Source organism: Brachyistius frenatus, unplaced genomic scaffold (assembly GCF_029030835.1).
Source record: "Brachyistius frenatus isolate BFR_SWC_R1_liver_20210118 unplaced genomic scaffold, ASM2903083v1 Contig_370, whole genome shotgun sequence".
Taxonomy (NCBI): domain Eukaryota; kingdom Metazoa; phylum Chordata; class Actinopteri; family Embiotocidae; genus Brachyistius; species Brachyistius frenatus.
This window is the reverse complement of record NW_027210969.1, coordinates 60,001-77,077: the sequence shown is the minus strand read 5'-3', so window position 1 is coordinate 77,077 and position 17,077 is coordinate 60,001. Positions and strand designations below refer to the sequence as shown.

The window sequence follows — 17,077 nt, the reverse complement described above, 5'->3', positions numbered from 1 at the left end:
CGGGTTCATGAAAAACCTCATTTGAGGGAAGGCTTCCCATAAACACCTGTTTTGTTCCGGTTAATATCTCTCGTCATGGTGAAGAAATGATGGCCTCAGTGAAAGAGGAGAGAGAAAGAGGGAGAGGAGGAGGAGGAGGAGGAGGAAGAAAAAAAAAAAAGGTGGGGGTAGATATGGGGGGGGGGGGGGTCACCTCCATTCCTCTCCGTCCGTGAAAGAGAAGAGCTCATGTGGGATGAACACATTCGTTTATTCATTCGGCCCCGTCTATTTTCAGCCCAGTGGGTTTATGGTTATTGGAAAGGCGTTGCCGTCTCGCTCCTTCCCAGAAGGAGTCAATATTTCTCCCTCTCCTTCATTTCTCCCTCTCTGCCTCTTTTTCTCTAATTCAATATTTTCTCCAAAACACCACTCTGCCCGCCGCGCGCAGGCAAGGAATGCTGGAAGGCATTTGAGAGAAACAAAACACAAGCAAAAGACACGGAGCGCGCACACACACACACACACACACACACACACACACACACACACACACACACACACACACACACACACACACACACACACACACACAGGCAGAAAAAAGAAAAAGAAAAACACGTGAGGTTATACGAAGCTCAATGCCAGCAGGGATCCCGTAAAAAACTCCTGCTCCCTCTGCCCTCGTCTTATCACAGCTCTGCACCGCCGCCCCGTCCCGATGCATCTTTATCTCCGTCTGTTCACAGCTCTCGCGGGGCTCTCGAGACTGACTGTGGCCTTTTTACGACGCCGATGTTTGCTAATGACTTTTAATGATGACTTGTTATGGATCATAAACCCTGGCTCTGTTACCGGCAGTATCAACTTTAACTACACTGCGATGCGGTCCTGATAACACACACTGGGACTTTTATCAAGTGATTGAAATCTGATGAGAGGACAAGGGTGTGCTTGTGAGTGGGGAATGTGTGTGTGTGCGTGGTAGGAGGGTGTGTGTGTGTGTGTGTGTGTGTGTGTGTGTGTGTGTGTGTGTGTGTGGGGGGGGGGGTGCTGTAGTGCTTCTGATATGAATGCAGCAGTAGCAGTTGTAGTGCAGAGAGAAAAAGTGAGTGTCACAGGGAGGAGAGAGTTGTTTTGTCCTGAGTGCACCTCCCTCGTCGCCTACCTCAATCCACGGTTGGAGAATTTCCCACAAGCCTTTCACCTCCAAATATTGACTTAGTCCCCAGGACACGAGGGAGCTGGGGCTTTAATTCTGATAAAAAATAAATAAAAAAAATAAATAGAGGATAGTGCTGGATGCCAACACAGCCTCATTGTGCCATGCGTGTGTGTGTGTGTGTGTGTGTGTGTGTGTGTGTGTGTGTGTGTGTGTGTGTGTGTGTGTGTGTGTGTGTGGTGGCTTTCACCTCCTCCAGGGCTCCCTGCAGAAAAAGCTGAGTGAACGATGGGAGAGCCCGCAGTCAAAATTAGCTTTACGGCTCGGTGGTGTGTGTGTGTGTGTGTGTGTGTGTGTGTGTGTGTGTGTGTGTGAGGGGGGGGGGGTGTGTGTGTAAAGGTCAGGCCCAAAGCAGGTCTGTGACCCCTGAGGAATCTGGAGGTGTCACCGCCGTGTCAGAGCGTTCGTGAGTACAACGTCGTGTAAACACGTCGAAACACGGGAAGCAGACAGCAGCAGAGACGTGGTTCGAGTTACACGGGTACAAATGGGCTCAAATCCAACACGTCCTCCACGTGAGACGTGACATACTCTGATACGAGGATAATTGTGGAAAACATTGACCGTGTCGTTGAAGGTCAAGTGTGCTGGTGTCAACAGAGTGAACACATGAAAAAGACGGTCTCTGTTTTCATAGATGTGCTTCAAATACTGCAAAGCGATCTCTGAACGTGCAGGGAGTAGACGCAATAGAATTACCAGCAAAACAGTAGCCGATGACATCATCTACAATAATCTGCATATAAATGTCATTTTTGTGAAGCATATAATGTATAATGTAATTTTTTTTTTTTTTATTATTAGCGTTTCCAGATCAGACCGTATTTAACTTGAATTTTCGTGAGTGTTATTTACAGCTCGTGTTTATCCTGGTGTTGTTTTGTCTTAATATTGATTTTGCTTTCTTTAATTTTGTTCCTATTGTCTTTTAAAGGTGTGTTACATGTTTCGATTCTGGTTGTTTTTAAATTTGTTTGATGTTCTGCAACTTTTAAATATTCTACATAAATCAAATGGATTTGAATTTTCTGAACGTAACTCAGTCCAGTACAACACCACGGGCGTAACTGCGGCCTGGTAAATTACCAGTGCCTCTTAAAAAAAAAAAAAACCAATGTAAAAAACCCCGTCATTTTCTATGTAAATATATAAATAGGGAGATTATAATTCTTTGGATTATGTTACCAGTTAGGTTCTGAGATGAATTTTGCTCACCGTGTGCATGCCAGTGTTCACAGATGAATTAGCTTTGTTGGGATATTGGCGCCACCTTGAGGTGCCCACTGCTCCGTGCATGTCGATGTGCCGATAGGTCATCCATTAACTTTCCCTTGCAGTCAATGATTATCGATAACAACGATCCAAAGTTCAATATCGTAACACAAGCGATGGAGATGATTAAAAGAGGACCGTCATGTCGTTGAAAACATTTTCCTGCAGGGTTTTGTTCACATTTCTGAACCACGGCGTCGTCGCTTCAGGTAAACCGCTGCGTGCGCGAGATGCAGCCGCCGCCGTCGCCGCCGCCGCCTTGGGACGGAGCTCCACGCGGGGGTACTACAACGCCGGGAAAGCCAGGCACCCCGGGCCGGGCGAGGCCGCCCGCGTCCGGGTGGTGGACCTCCGCAGCGACACCGTGACCAAGCCCGGTCCGGCGATGCGTCAGGCAATGGCGGAGGCCGAGGTTGGAGATGACGTGATGGGAGAGGACCCGACGGTGAACGGTTAGAGCCGAAGAGATGCTGAAACTTTATATTTAACTGTGGAGTGATAGAAAAACACAGAAAAGTTAAAACAACAGTGAACACACCAGGGGTGAAATGTAAGAACTCTGAATCGAAGACTGTAAAGGCGGTTGGATTGAAATGCATTGAAATACATAAATTATTCAGAAGCAGAATATTATAATATGACAACAGGGATTTTCTGATTCAATTATTATTGAAAGAGTATATCATAGTCTCTAAATGCACCTGCATAATGTTATTAACTCCGATGCAGAGTAATTCGGTAGATAATTGCTTCTTAATTACACAATATACTAGATTATAATTTAAAAGGAGACTCAAGAATTTGCCACCATGAGTTTCTGATTACAACAAAGGGCTTTATGTTGGCTTTACATTCACACATCACCTTCTGACCTTTGACCCTCGACTAGCACTTTCTACAACTTACAGTATTTGACTGACTTGTGCAGAGTTACAGAAAATGGCGGCTGATTTGTTTGGCATGGAGGCCGCCCTGTTCGTCCCCTCGGGAACCATGAGCAACCTCATCGCAGGTGAGCCGTGCTTTTTTTTTTTTTTTTATTGACAAGAGTCTGAATCGATGTCTGTGAGGCCAGGACGGTGGTAAAGCGAGCGTGCGTTTCACACCGCGCAGTGATGGTGCACTGCAGGGAGCGCGGCGACGAGATGATCGCGGGCGATCTGTCCCATCTGCACGTCTACGAGCAAGGAGGAAGCGCACAGGTGAGCGTGGCCGAGCAAGCGGGCGACTGCAGTCTGTGTTTCTTTTTTTTTTTTTTTACTCTTGAAGGACTCGGTGTGTGTTTACGTTGTTGTCGACACAGCTGGCTGGTGTCCACGCCACCACGGTGACCAACCTCCCCGATGGGACGTTTGACTTGGAGCAGCTGGAGTCGAAGATCCGCCACGGTTACCCAGACCCCCACTACCCCCGCTCACGCCTCATATGTGTGGAGAACACGCACAACATACAGGGAGGGCGTGTGCTGCCGCTGGCCTTCCTGCAGGAGGTGGGTGTTTGCTTTTTGAAAGATGCGTTTCATGTTTTGTTTGTGGTTTTGTGCTTTATTTATGGTCGAATACTGTTTTCTTAAGCTGTTTCTTATTAACGTTAATAGTCTTCATTTCAACGAGTCGTGTGTTTTGTATTCAGGGTTGCGACGATCGGATGCAATTAAAGAAATCAAATCAGATTTTTTGTTGTTGTTTTTGTTTTGGTTGGACAAATGCTTTATTATAGTCGAAGTGTAAAAATGATACTTGCCTCGACGCAAACTCTCTCCCGTGTTTGATCGCGCTCGGATCGGTTTGTTTTTCATCTCTGAGGTTCGAGCTTTAGCAGATCAGCACGGCCTGTCGGTTCACATGGACGGAGCCCGGGTGATGAACGCCGCTGTGGCCCAGGGGGTTCCTCCACCCACCATACTGCAGCACACGCACACCGTCAGCGTGTGCCTCTCCAAGGTGGGTCTGGAGGACGTGAACACACACACACACAGAGTAGAAAAGAATATATACAGTGGGTACGGAAAGTATTCAGACCCCTTTAAATTTTTCACTCTTTGTTTCATTGCAGCCATTTGCTAAAATCAAAAAAAAGTTCATTTTATTTCTCATCAATGTTCACTCAGCACCCCATGTTGACAGAAAAAAACAGAAATGTAGAAATGTGTGCAAATTTATTAAAAAAGAAAAACTGAAATATCACATGCACCAGGGTTTGGGTGCCCCTGTGGGTACCATGCTGGCTGGACCTCGGGACTTCATATCCCGAGCGGTACGGTGCCGCAAGGCCCTCGGCGGGGGAATGCGGCAGGCCGGCGTTCTGGCAGCCGCTGGAAAACTGTCCTTAAACGATATGGTGGGAAGACTGGAGGAGGACCATCGCAATGCAAGGACCTTCGCTCGAGGTGCTCATACGCTCCCGTTAATTCAAATTAAGCAATTCACTGGCTGCTATTGTAGCGCTGCTTCCAACTTGCTCATTTCCTCGTCGTCCTCCCAGCTCTGCTCGACTGTGAGCCTCCTCTGTTCGCGGTGGACACGGCGGCCGTGGAGACGAACATCCTGCGTTTCCGTCTGCGGGAGCCCGGTTTGAGTCCCCAAGAGTTCTGCGCCCGCATGGGAGAGGTTGGCGAGGGGGAGGAGGCCGCGCTGGGGCGGGGGATACGAGTCCTCATGTACCCTCATTTTGGGAACTCCGTCAGGGCCGTGTGGCATCTTGGGATATCGCCTGAAGACACCCAGCTAGCCATCCAGAAAATGCAATTTGTGGCTTCTCGGCACTTGAGGGAAAAAGTCGGGGCCCAGTGAAACCTGATACCTGCGAAAGATGTGCTAGTCTAATCACGGATCTCAAAATGTTTAGAGAGTAATCTAGAAAAACACTTGAAGGATGTCAAACATGAGACAAATATAACAGGAGGCACTTTGGATGCTGAACTCTTTATATTATTATTAATTTCCTTTGATTCAAAAATTACTTTCATTAAATTTATAGAAACCGCTGTCTTGTCTTGTGTTTAGTTGTGAACTTGAGCACCCCGCCGCTGTCTTTAAGACTTTGTGCTGTTTTTAAATGCCCTAAAAATGTCTTGATCTAAACGTCTTACTATGAGCAGCATGAACTTCAAGAGGCTGTGAAGAGATGTCAGTAGAAACTGAATTTGAATTGCAAAACTTGAATAATTGCTTTAAGAATTTGAATATAAATTGCTCAAGTTGAAATTTTAATTTTAGTTTGAAACTGAATTTCAATAAACTTGAAACTGAATGAACTCTCTAAATTCACATTTCAAATTCAGTTCGTGAAATTCAGATTCAGTTCATGTCTCACACATCCGGGTCTTTGAGGAAGAGCAATCGAGAGCTGATGCCCATAATATGTATCACATTAGCATTTTAATCTGTTGATATTCGCGTTAACTTTAATTCTTGCACGTTTGTGTTCAGAGGAACTCTTTTAAGGGCCTTACCATAGACAGACATATCTAGATAGAAGTATCTATGGGGCTTTACAAGGTAGACATCATGAGGCCACAAGATGGCACTCTCAGCTGCTGCTATGTACTGACTGTTGGCATTTGCTTTTAGATAGAAGCTCACAAGAAAAACAGTAAATTTGTGGTTTCTCTGCATCTTATCAAACATTCTCTAACCTGTTGGTATTTCCGTTGATTAAAGCAGGAAAATGTTTCTGGCAGCGGTGGGATTCGAACCCACGCCATCGAAATGACTGGAGCCTAAATCCAGCGCCTTAGACCACTCGGCCACGCTACCATGTTACCACACAGGGGCAGAGGTAGAAATATGAACTCCACCCGACCGCGAGTTGCACAATTAGAATATTCTTCGCAGGCTGGTTCAATGACTACATGTTTATGATAACGGCGTAAAGGTAAAGTTTGTCTTTTTTTTTAATTTATTTATTTTTTTTAAATAAAAATACCAGCTAAAGAATTTAATTCAGGCCAACCCAACGTCAGCTTAATTTAACTGTCGCCTGAAATGACTGACGGAGTGAAAACGGTTGCCTAGAAACGGTTACTATCGTTACTGTAACGTCGGGACATGAATGTTACCAGGAAATGCTGCTACAATTGTTACTCCTATTTGTTTCCACGTTCACTCGCCGTGAACGAAGTCAACTACGAGGACCTGCTGCACACAAATAACGTAGCTTGAGGGCATGTTTGCTTTTTGTTGCTGCGTGACGTGTCACCTGTTGACACACTGCGCCGAATGAATGAATGAATGAATGATGGATATGTATGTGGTCGGAAATTCCTGACGAAGCTCCAGGTTTGTCCACGAAGGCTGACTGCTCGTGTAACGGCACATTATACTTGTGTACGTGATTGCAAACTGTACGGCTTATAATTGATCCGGTGCTGCTTTCAAATGTGTCTTAACAACAATTTGTATTGTGTCTGCAGCCAAGGCGAAATACCTTTATTCTTTGTATTTTTTTTTATGTTCCTTTTTACGTCCGTAATTATTTGTTGATTGCCTTTTCGATGTTAGATGCATTATCAGAAGTGTTTACCAACAGACTGCTCTTCTAAATTGTCTTTTTATGGGCAAATAGATTTCCGCTTGTCATGAAGGCAGCACGAGGCAGGGGCGTGGCCATCGCAGAGCATTGTGGTACGTGCAGAGAAGCCTCGTAACAGTGGTGGACGGTAACAGAACCAGCAGCCCGCTGCCAGGCACGTCCCGGGACCTTCAGGATACCGCGGAGAACCAGGACGGACCCACCCTGGTCTGGTCTGGCTTGAACTGCAGCTCGTACAGACCGATCTTCTTCTTTTTTTTTTTAACTTCCAGCTGAACCAGAGAGGCGGAAGAAGACCGGGGTGAGTGCATACTCTCACAGTCTGTCAAATTCCTAAGAGGTGTGTTTGTGCATCCGGTAATCTGCTTAATAACACAAGTACTAAAATGTTGTTGCATACTGTTAGTCACACCGATTACTTAAATCTGCATGATATAGTAACACAAACTCTGACCTGGCTGCCACACTAACTCCCGATTGTCTTTTATTTCTGCTCTGTTTTCCCCCCCCTTGCACCCGACTCCACTCACACTCCTCTTGTCACTGGTCCAAACAACAGCAGACATCATGGAGGACGACCTGATGTTCACCATGGAGGAGGAGGGCAGTGCCCAGAGACCCCCCGTCCAGGGAAGCTCCCCCAAACAGCGTTCATCGTCCCTCAGCGACGCCAATGCCAGCGACGATGACGACGACAACCAGTTCATCCGCCCCATCCTGGACGACTCCTCCAGAGAAGTGTGTCACTACCTGAAGAACCTGGTTTACACACGGCAGCTGTCAAGCTCTCTTCCAAAGAGCAGCTTTCAGTACAAGGTGAGCTGCAACCTGGCAACACAACGCAAGATATTAGTACAGTGAAGGGAAACGTATCAGCGTATGTTGAAATAAAGTTGCTGGAGGATTACTTAGAAATGTTCAATGTGAAGTAAAAACAGTGTGTATTCAGATATTTATGCTCAGGCATCATCATAACCGCCCAGTTCTGCAATTTTCTGCGATAACAGCTCTTTCCCTTATAAGGAGAGGCTATCTGTACGTGCCTGCACACGCAGTAACTTATATGTGAGTGTGTACTGTCTATCTGTTTACTAAAATGGAAAGCTGTCCAGCCACGTCTTCAATGTACTCTCCGACCAGAACAGGAAGCACCATCGAGAGTGGTTTTCACCTCGTGTGATTACATTGTACGTAAACACATAGCTGCTCGCTTCAGTGCTCTTTATAGGAGCGCCTGAGCACCGGCCAACTGTTGGGATGAGTGGCCCTTTGAGCTCTTGTGTTGTTGTTTTTAGAGCATCCAGGCAATTCATGTTGTTTGAAATAATGCTGCAGAAATTTGTTTGCTGATGAAAAGCCGTCCACTTTCTTTACCTTCCCACATAGAATGAAACAGAAACCGCGGCAGAGCCTCAGTCGTACAAGGTTTTGTCTGAGCGTGCACGGGTATGTTTCAGATTAAATTATCTCTCCCTCTTCACCAGTGACCATCCACGCCTCCATTCTCCCCTCTCTAATCTGTTTTTGGCTGTTCTTTCCGTCCTTTGAACGTCCTTTTACTTTTCACCTTTTCTCATTTCACATTTCTCTCTTGACTGACATTTTATGCTTCCTAATTCTCTTATTGCATCCTCCCTTTATTCCTTCATTTTAGAATTTAATAATTTTTTTTTTTTTACTAATGAACACCAGAAAAGTTATGGTGGTTGTACAGAACTACACGAAATAAACGTCAGGTTTTTCTGCAAGAAATTTGGTGTCCGAAATAAATTATTTTACTACTTAAAGATTTGTTTTGAAAGATGACAAAAATCCCACAAAGAAACTGTCATATTGGACCTTCGTCTCGCCACCGGGCTGAAATGCTTCACACCTCGTCCCCTGCAGCTGAACGAGGTCTAAACTGTTGTATGCTCCTCCTCAAAAGATGTGACATTCTCTCAGTTAAAAACATGACCTCTTCTCATTTTCTCTTCACATAAATCCTTCACGCTAAATATAAAGATCCCTAGACTGCCGGACAGTAACCAGCGGTACACGAGGGATACGTGCTGCTGTGCAGTACAGGATGGGTCTGGTCTTGGGTTACGTAGCTACAGATTTAGATTACTCGTGACACTTGATACACGGCTCCTACGAAGAAAGTTATTTTTTGAAAACGGCAGATGGAACACTGCACAGTAATCACATTCATTTAGGTAACTCTAAACTACTTACTGCAGAATAGGACACTTTGGTTGAGCCTCGGTTAATGCATTTAGTTTGTGACCTATTAAATTCATTAAAATATTAGATCTCTGTTTCATTTTAATGATTGTTTTTTTTGTGTGCATTTGTGTCATGCGGGTTTAGTTTAAACTGATGTGTCACAGAGTTTTGATGAGCTGCATAATTCTCTTGATATTTCATACACATACTTCTTTAATGAGGGGAAACTGTTCAGTGCGGAAACTGTGACTTTTTTATGTAAACAGTGATCACAATCTAGCTACATAAAGAGCAGAAAATGCATGCATTATGGGAAAGGATAGCAAACAGGCTCTTTAAATCACCTTTATTGTGCAAATTAAACAGTGTTGCATGGAATGACTTCCCCTCTTTCCTCTATGTGTTTTGGCAAACCAGTTTGGGCAACAGGCTTCTTTTTCTTTTTTGCATAACAACAAATACTGACAGATAATAAAGACAGGCTTCTGTGTTGTGTTTGTGGCAGGCGGCATGGGTACATGCAATTGAAAAGGCCAAAGCCATGCCCGACCCCTGGGCCCAATTTCATCTGGAGGAAATCGAGACTGAACCCTGCGTTCGTTACAGGTAGGGATGACTCTCGGTGTCAAAAGTGGTCAAAAATGGCTTGCACCAGGACTCTGGAAGTAACTCACGAAAAGTGGAATTTGTTTGTTTTTAATGTTATCAGTGAGACGAGTGCTTTTCCTTTCGTTTAATGTTTTTAAAGCCACATGAAGTCGAGTCTTTAAGTAAGTCAGATAAAACATATATTGGGATTAGTTGACACGCTGACATTGACCTGCATTGTTCATTAACATTCATTTACCTGGCTGCTCCCTTCGCTTCACCTCATTGGCTCATATCTCAGTCAGTAGAGCTAATCTTAACAGTTGACAAAACATTGCTGCCCCGTCAGTGAGTACTCCAGATTCTTTCCAGTCCATTTTATCATCTCATACTTGGGTGGGATACAGAGTGTGAACCCGGACAACATGCAGTAGCGGCTCCATAAACGCCTCACACTAACTTCTCAAACAAGGGAGGCAGTGACACAGTGTGGGCAAAAAACAGGATGAAAAGAAATTCCTGTTATGCAACACAAAGGGTTTGTATTTGAGTGCAGAGGGAGGAGGGATTGTCCGATGGCTGGGATTTGGCCTAGTGTCTTTTTTTTTTTTTTTATGTGCTAATTTTACTCACATGTAACCGCACTCCTCTTCGCCCCCCTGTGGTCGAGGAACTTGATGGAATAAATGTTATGGTACACTGTGTTCTCAGCTTGGAACGGCTCTTTGGCAAAAAAAACAAAAAAAAACAGCGAGTTTGGAAAAAGAGAACAGAGCCGTGTCCTTGTGTGGAAAAGGAGAGTTCAGTACTGAGTGTTTAATGGCCCGCAGGTTTGAGCTGTGAGGACTTGCAGCTTCACCGACAGTACATGTAGTAACCATTAACTCAGGATGCTCGCGCCCTGCCAAGCCAAAGAGACACACTGACCCTGACATACTGAATGCACCCTCACATTTACATCAACACTGTATGGTTTAACTGCCTCTACTTTCACCCTAAACCTAAATCCAATGAGAGAGCACACACAGACTCCCTTTGTTGTTTTTTCCTTGGAGAGGAAACCAGAATCTTTGTGCCCCCATGATAAGAATAGACGATCAACTGTCGACAGACAAACTCAAAACACTTGGCGAACGAGACTGAAAGTTTTGTGCTCCTTCAGTAAGTTTAAGTTCAATAAGGAAGAGTTTTATCTTAATGTGTTGGGGGTTATTGCCTGTGGGAGAGCAAAGGCTTTAGAAAGGCAGCCGAATGCTGTGACAGGCCTGTGTGAGGGATTTATAACGCAACAGGTGGAAAACAAAGCAAAAAAAAATCCCCACAAAGGACATGTTTTCCCTGCAGAGCAGAGTTGCACGGTCAGCTCTGTGACGTACAAATGAACCACATGATGGACAGTCGCACAGTCGCTCTGCTTGAAAGGAGACACTTTTACAGAGCTGCAGTTGGCTTTGAATATCAATGGAGATCGGGCAGCAACTCCACATATCAATTAAGTAGTTGTTCGGGCTTTTTTGGTCACATGCAGCATAAACTGTTTTGTTTTGTACCGACCAACAGGCCTCAACCAGGAGATATTCAGTTTATCATCATGTAGGACCAAAGAAACCAGAAAATATTCATATTAAAGAAGTTGAATTCATGGCAAAAATAACTCAAAACGATGAATCACTTGTCAACACTGTGTCGATGAATTTTCTGTCAGTCATCTAAGCAATTAAACGACCAATCGTTGCAGCCGTTAAAAACCCAAATTGACATTTTTCAATAAGCCAGATCCACAACCTAAAGATCTTTTAGTTTTCTCTCATGTAAAAGATGAAAAGCAACAACTTCTCATTTTTGAGAATGTGGATAGAAACTTGTATTTGGTTTAAAGGTTAATTGTTTATCAATATTTCAGCTCAAGAGGTAATAATGTACTGAGCTAAATGCTGATGTCAGCATGCTACACGCTCAAAGTGATAATGTTAACATGCTGCGGTTAGCAGGTACGATGTTTACAACTGTCACCCTCTTCATAGTGGGCTAGCATGTGTGATGGCATGAGAAGAAGTGCAGAAGGACTCATCCTCTGGCAACCATGAATGTCTGTATAAAAGCTCCTAGTTTGGCTTAAAAACTAACTTTCTACATAATTAAGTGGATTTGATTTGATGAGGATTTAAAGAATGTATTTGAGTAAACACAATGTTCATCTTCACAGGTACAATGCCATCACAGGAGAGTGGGCTCAAGACCAGGTCCACATCAAGATGGCAACTCAGGTATCAACTCGCTCTAAAAAAACAAAAAAAACAAAAAACAAACTGTTGCAATGTACTGGAGAGTGTTGAGGTTACTTATCTCGCGTCTTTGTTTCCTCCCGTCTGCTTTCTCACAGCCGTTTGGGAAAGGGGCCATGAGAGAGTGCTTCAGGACGTAAGTTGAAGTAGTTCTCGACATTCATCGCTTCTCATCCAGCGGTTGTTGACCTCGTGCTCTAGTAACCGAGGCTAATGTAAATGTTAATGTAAATTAACCAGAGTCGCTCCTCGGTTGCAGTCTGAAAGCGGTTCAGGTCCACATTCCTCACATTTCTTGCTCTGAACCAGGAAGATATGCGCTGACAATGTAGAGATTCACACTAAACCATCTCTGTAACGTCTCCTATGACGCCACGTGGGCTTTATTTTTAACTCTCCTCTCATGGTATCGATTCCCTGGATATTTACTGTTTGGCTAAAATAGAATTTGAGCGAATGATACTAACATTGCTGCGCTGTGCTTTGGCTTCTGCGTGACGTCGAGAAAAGAGATAACGGTGTTATTGTTAATGTTTAATCCTCAGTCATGTGGGAAATGTAAAAGAGAGGCTTCCACCGACACCACCCCACTTCAGCTGTTTGCCACTTGCAGTATCCCACAGAAAAAGTCTTTGCTGACAAATAAACCTCCCCGCCCAGACTAGCCTAAATACATAAGGTCCTAAAAATAGAAAGTTCTGTAATGTGACATGTTTTTCCTCTTGGATTTGTACACATCTGGATTTAAAGCAGTTATTCTAGAGTGATCCAGGGTCACCATGAGTGCATTGCTGCCGCTGATGCGATAATTAAAAAAAAAAAAAAATTCGTAATGCATTTTAATAAAAGATTTATAGCTGCAGGGGTGTTTCCTCAGCTGGAACCGACTATTAATACATGCAATTGAAATGCCGCTCACTATGACAGTAACTGACTGGTGTTTCATTTCCCTCCAGGAAGAAGTTATCGAATTTCTCACACAGCAGCAACTGGAAGTCAGCGTCCAACTATGTGGCCAAACGTTACATGGAGACGGTGGACAGAAACGTTTACTTGGAGGACGTTAAGCTGCAGATGGAGGCCAAACTCTGGGGCGAGGAGTACAATCGCCACAGACCGCCCAAACAGGTACGGCAGAAACATTTACTGTCGAGTGGAACATGACAGTTTATGGATAAAATCAACAATATCCTTCAAAAAATGTTTTCCAAGTTCCAGCATTGTATAAATTCAGATTTTCATTCCTATTTTGATTATAAAGCAGGTCTAAATGCTTTTATAATAGTGTGAAATTGTCAAAACGCTCAATCCGCGAAGAAATGCTCACAGATTGGATTCAGCAACTGTCCCATTTGGGCTTCTGTTGGTTTGTGATGTCACACAATCCCACTCATGTCATATGTTCGCCCTCGGCATGGCCCACTTTCACACCGCTTATAATGAAGAAAATACAGAGTCTTCAGCCTTCAGTCTTCAGCCAGCAAGCTTCAAGAGATGTTTTTTGGTGCTGAAAACCACAAATAAAACAGGATTTTTTTTTTTTTTGTGGGACCTTTAAACTTAGATTTAAGACTACAATTAAGATTTTTTTTTTTTTTTTTTCCAATTAAGTAGTTAATTATTTTTGTGTAAGGAATTAGCAAAAAATTGTGAAAAACAGTCAGAACTTCTTAAAGCTGAAAGTTACATCTTAATAAAATCAAGCGACATTCAGATTCCTATTATTATTAGTATTGAAAATTCCAAAACAGTTCCTGATTAGCTAATATTTTGACTAATTATTAAGTCAGCTTTTTGTTCTTTTATATAATTTTTTCCTATGAAGTCCTTTCGCTCAGTCTGAGGAGTAATCCACATTCGTATATGCGACAACTACATCCTCGAATCCATAAATCACGCCCCCCCCCCCCCTCCCTCCTACACTGTTACATTTACATTATGGAGCCAATACTGCCTATCTGACTGAGACGCTGTTGTTCATCTCTTTCTAATCCACAATCCATGCAAAATCCTCAGGTGGACATCATGCAGATGTGTGTGGTGGAGATGACAGAGCGACCGGGTAAACCTCTCTACCATCTGGAGCATTACATCGAGGGCAAGTACATCAAATACAACTCCAACTCCGGCTTCGTGAGGGACGACAACATCCGACTCACTCCACAGGTGAGCGACGTCACCTTCTGGCATTTATGATCGTCCAACAGTCGAATATAATCCTCCTCTTTTATGAATCAGGCCTTCAGTCACTTCTCCTTCGAGCGGTCGGGTCACCAGCTGATCGTGGTGGACATCCAGGGAGTGGGAGATCTCTACACCGACCCTCAGATCCACACAGAGAAGGGGACCGACTTCGGAGATGGAAATCTAGGTACGCTGCTCAAACTGCTGCTTTGTACTTCGAGCAGAAAATATTCCAGAAGCTGCATCCTGATCACACCTGTGTTCCCAGGTGTGCGCGGCATGGCGCTGTTCTTCCACTCCCACCTGTGCAACAAGATCTGCAAGAGCATGGGCCTGACGCCTTTCGACATTTCCCCTGCGGAGAAGTCCCAGCTGGACTGCACCAACAAACTGCTGGTAATTTGAACTTTTTGATAATCACAGTGTCACTTTGTTCACAGTTGCAACATTCAGGCGTGAATTTGCTTTGGCAACTTATTTCCTGTGAGAAAGAAAGAAGGAAACATTTTTTTTTCAGTTCTGCTGCTTTGAAAAATCGGCCATGTTAGATTGTTACAATTGAACCACACTCATACGATATTTTCCAAAAAAAAACTGTTGCCTTTCCTGCTCTTTAACGCACCTGCAGGATATCTTAAGTGTATTCTGCCGTCTATTCCTGCTGACTTTCACCTCCTTTTGTTTTAGAAGTCGGCCCAGACGGTGCTGCGGGGCTGCGAGGAGCATTGCGGTTCCCCTCGTGTTCGCACCATGTCGGCAAGCCGGGCTCCTCCGCTGTTATCCCGCCTGTCTGAGACCTCGTCCGCAGACGACAGCATGAGCGACGTGGACTCGGTCCCCTGCTCCCCTCTCACGCTCGTCGGCTCTATGGGCAAGTCACCGCTCGTCGGCACATTCGGGGACAGTTCGCTGCGATACTGCATTTAAAGAACGGTTTGTTGTTGTTGTTGTTGTTAAGCAGCCGTGTTGAGAATGCTTTTTGCGTTTTTACAGGCTTGTCTTTTACCGGAATGTACGAACAGGAAAGACTCCACAACCACTACAACAACACCGGTGAACACAAGGTGAGAAGTGGCTCCAAAAAGCTCCCAAATGTGAGCTGCAACCAAAAATGCTTTCGTCTCAGCTGGAGGCTGCCGGCTCAGGGGCACACTAGCTGCTCCTAACACGGCACACTCTTTGACTGAACTGTCAGTGGTTGAATTGCATTCTGGGTAATGTAGCCACCAGGTTTTTAACAATTAAGAAGAATGTAGGACATCAAAAAAAAAAAAAAAAGAGGACTTCTCTGGTTCTGCTGCATCAGTCGACTGTTCGGTGTGACGCCGACCACGTTGAAGAAGTTGAGATTAATTTAACCCATCGGATACAATTCAAACAAAAATGGAGATTAAAGATGGAGTTCAGTTCCGCCACAACTTGTCACCGTTTTTAATTTTGTTTTTTCGTCTGTAGGATTCAGAAAACAGCGGGGACAGCGGCTACCCCAGCGAGAAGAGGAGTGAAGGGGATCCGAACGACCACGTAGACGGGGTAAACACTTCCGCTCGACAGCTTCCAGGATTCATTTGCAGTATTTTCTTTTCAGTTGGTTGGGTAGTTTCATCTGTAAACATAAACGAACAAATAAATGAAACAAACACGAACATATATTTGAACATGTTTCACTGTTGTGGTGACTCTACTTTTCATGTTGTGTCGTCACGCAGACACATCATCGCCCCCAAAGACAATACTCTGAGTCGGATGAGGATAGTGTCAGACGGGTAAACAAACATAAAGTCATCCTCACCTCCATCGTAACCATCATCCCTTAAAAAAACAAACAAACAAACAACAACAACAACCCTGCTCTGATGTTCCTCCTCGTCTTTCTCCACTGTGTCTTTCCCCCTTTTTTTTTTTTTTTCCCCCTCAAACATTTGCATAACATCTAAAGCCGTTCCCCACCTTTCCTCTAACTCACCTCCTCCTGCTCTTTGTGCCTCCTCACCAGAGGAAGATGGATTTTCTTCTTCCTTTCATCCTCTGGTGTTTTTGTTTCTTCTCAGCTGACGGAGGAGAAGTGGAGCTTCTACCATTCGTCTCGCGCTCACGTCCACCGACCTTCCTGCGTGGCCACGGAGGTGGAGCGCCTCAACACTCTGCTGCAGAAGAAGATCGGGCAGTCGATCCTCGGGAAGGTCAGCATTTACTTCAGATCGGTTCATTGAACGAGAGTGCATTTATTTAACTGTTATTTCACCAGCAGCCATTTCCTGATGTATTTTGTAGACGGTCCTCGTTCGAGCCATAAAAAAAAAACAAAAAAAAAACAACTTTAATGACGAGGCGGTCGCAAACATCACACACTGCATGGTTTCACGTGCTGAGAACATTGTGGGTCCCTCGCTCAGGTCCACCTGGCGATGGTTCGCTACCACGAAGCGGGTCGTTTCTGCGAGAAGGACGAGCAGTGGGATCAGGACTCGGCCATGTTCCACCTGGAGAGAGCTTCCCTGTGCGGAGAGCTGGAGGCCATCGTCGCCCTGGGACAGTGCTTCCTCCAGCTGCCTCATCACATACTGCCGGACATGGCGCTGGAGGTACCGTGCGGAGTGCAAGTTTCCCCTCTCACGGCTCAGTCGATTCGAGTCGAGGTTTTTGTTTTCTGACGTGTTTGCGTCGTCGGCAGGATAGCGCAGGAAACAGGATGAAAGGTTTCAAGTATCTGCTGCTGGCCGCCGAGGCGGGTGACAGGTCTTCAATGATCATCGTGGCCAGAGCCTTTGATTCTGGAATCAGCCTGTCAAGTGACAGGTCAGTT

At 44.7% G+C, this 17,077-nt stretch overlaps 2 protein-coding genes and 1 non-coding gene across 8 annotated transcripts in view; 2 read left to right on the top strand and 1 right to left on the bottom strand.

Annotated features, from left to right (window-relative positions):
• The first annotated feature begins 2,521 nt into the window (after nucleotides 1-2,521).
• On the top strand, nucleotides 2,522-5,459 carry tha1 (threonine aldolase 1). Its single transcript, XM_069724317.1, has 7 exons — nucleotides 2,522-2,925; nucleotides 3,402-3,485; nucleotides 3,587-3,675; nucleotides 3,777-3,962; nucleotides 4,279-4,416; nucleotides 4,670-4,862; nucleotides 4,958-5,459. The coding sequence occupies exons 1-7, from the start codon at nucleotides 2,616-2,618 to the stop codon at nucleotides 5,263-5,265; spliced, it is 1,308 nt and encodes a 435-aa protein (XP_069580418.1). The 5' UTR covers nucleotides 2,522-2,615; the 3' UTR covers nucleotides 5,266-5,459.
• A 690-nt stretch (nucleotides 5,460-6,149) lies between these two features.
• Nucleotides 6,150-6,231, bottom strand: trnal-uag (transfer RNA leucine (anticodon UAG)). The gene has a single exon. It is a non-coding gene; the product is annotated as a tRNA-Leu (tRNA).
• A 287-nt stretch (nucleotides 6,232-6,518) lies between these two features.
• The window catches only part of eef2k (eukaryotic elongation factor 2 kinase), an 11,614-nt gene continuing 1,055 nt past the window's right edge, over nucleotides 6,519-17,077 (top strand). Inside the window, exons 1-18 of one of the 6 annotated variants that reach the window (XM_069724303.1) lie at nucleotides 6,519-6,753; nucleotides 7,040-7,307; nucleotides 7,566-7,822; nucleotides 8,393-8,452; nucleotides 9,720-9,820; nucleotides 12,009-12,069; nucleotides 12,186-12,223; nucleotides 13,044-13,215; nucleotides 14,104-14,253; nucleotides 14,326-14,458; nucleotides 14,540-14,667; nucleotides 14,959-15,142; nucleotides 15,265-15,335; nucleotides 15,727-15,804; nucleotides 15,981-16,037; nucleotides 16,323-16,454; nucleotides 16,668-16,856; nucleotides 16,946-17,070. In XM_069724303.1, coding sequence (XP_069580404.1) covers nucleotides 7,574-7,822; nucleotides 8,393-8,452; nucleotides 9,720-9,820; nucleotides 12,009-12,069; nucleotides 12,186-12,223; nucleotides 13,044-13,215; nucleotides 14,104-14,253; nucleotides 14,326-14,458; nucleotides 14,540-14,667; nucleotides 14,959-15,142; nucleotides 15,265-15,335; nucleotides 15,727-15,804; nucleotides 15,981-16,037; nucleotides 16,323-16,454; nucleotides 16,668-16,856; nucleotides 16,946-17,070 — 1,928 coding nt within the window. In that variant the 5' untranslated portion in view covers nucleotides 6,519-6,753; nucleotides 7,040-7,307; nucleotides 7,566-7,573. Of the gene's footprint in view, nucleotides 7,308-7,565; nucleotides 7,823-8,392; nucleotides 8,453-9,719; nucleotides 9,821-12,008; nucleotides 12,070-12,185; nucleotides 12,224-13,043; nucleotides 13,216-14,103; nucleotides 14,254-14,325; nucleotides 14,459-14,539; nucleotides 14,668-14,958; nucleotides 15,143-15,264; nucleotides 15,336-15,726; nucleotides 15,805-15,980; nucleotides 16,038-16,322; nucleotides 16,455-16,667; nucleotides 16,857-16,945; nucleotides 17,071-17,077 lie in introns of all 6 variants that reach the window. The other 5 variants (XM_069724306.1, XM_069724304.1, XM_069724308.1 and 2 more) reach the window with 5 other exon arrangements.

Bases quoted from the DNA above. Each gene is read 5' to 3' on its own strand.
- tha1 (XM_069724317.1), top strand. From the start codon at position 2,616: ATGTCGTTGAAAACATTTTCCTGCAGGGTTTTGTTCACATTTCTGAAC. The intron at 3,486-3,586 runs GTGAGCCGTGCT...CACACCGCGCAG, and splicing joins CATGAGCAACCTCATCGCAG to TGATGGTGCACTGCAGGGAG. The intron at 4,863-4,957 runs GTGCTCATACGC...TCGTCCTCCCAG, and splicing joins TGCAAGGACCTTCGCTCGAG to CTCTGCTCGACTGTGAGCCT.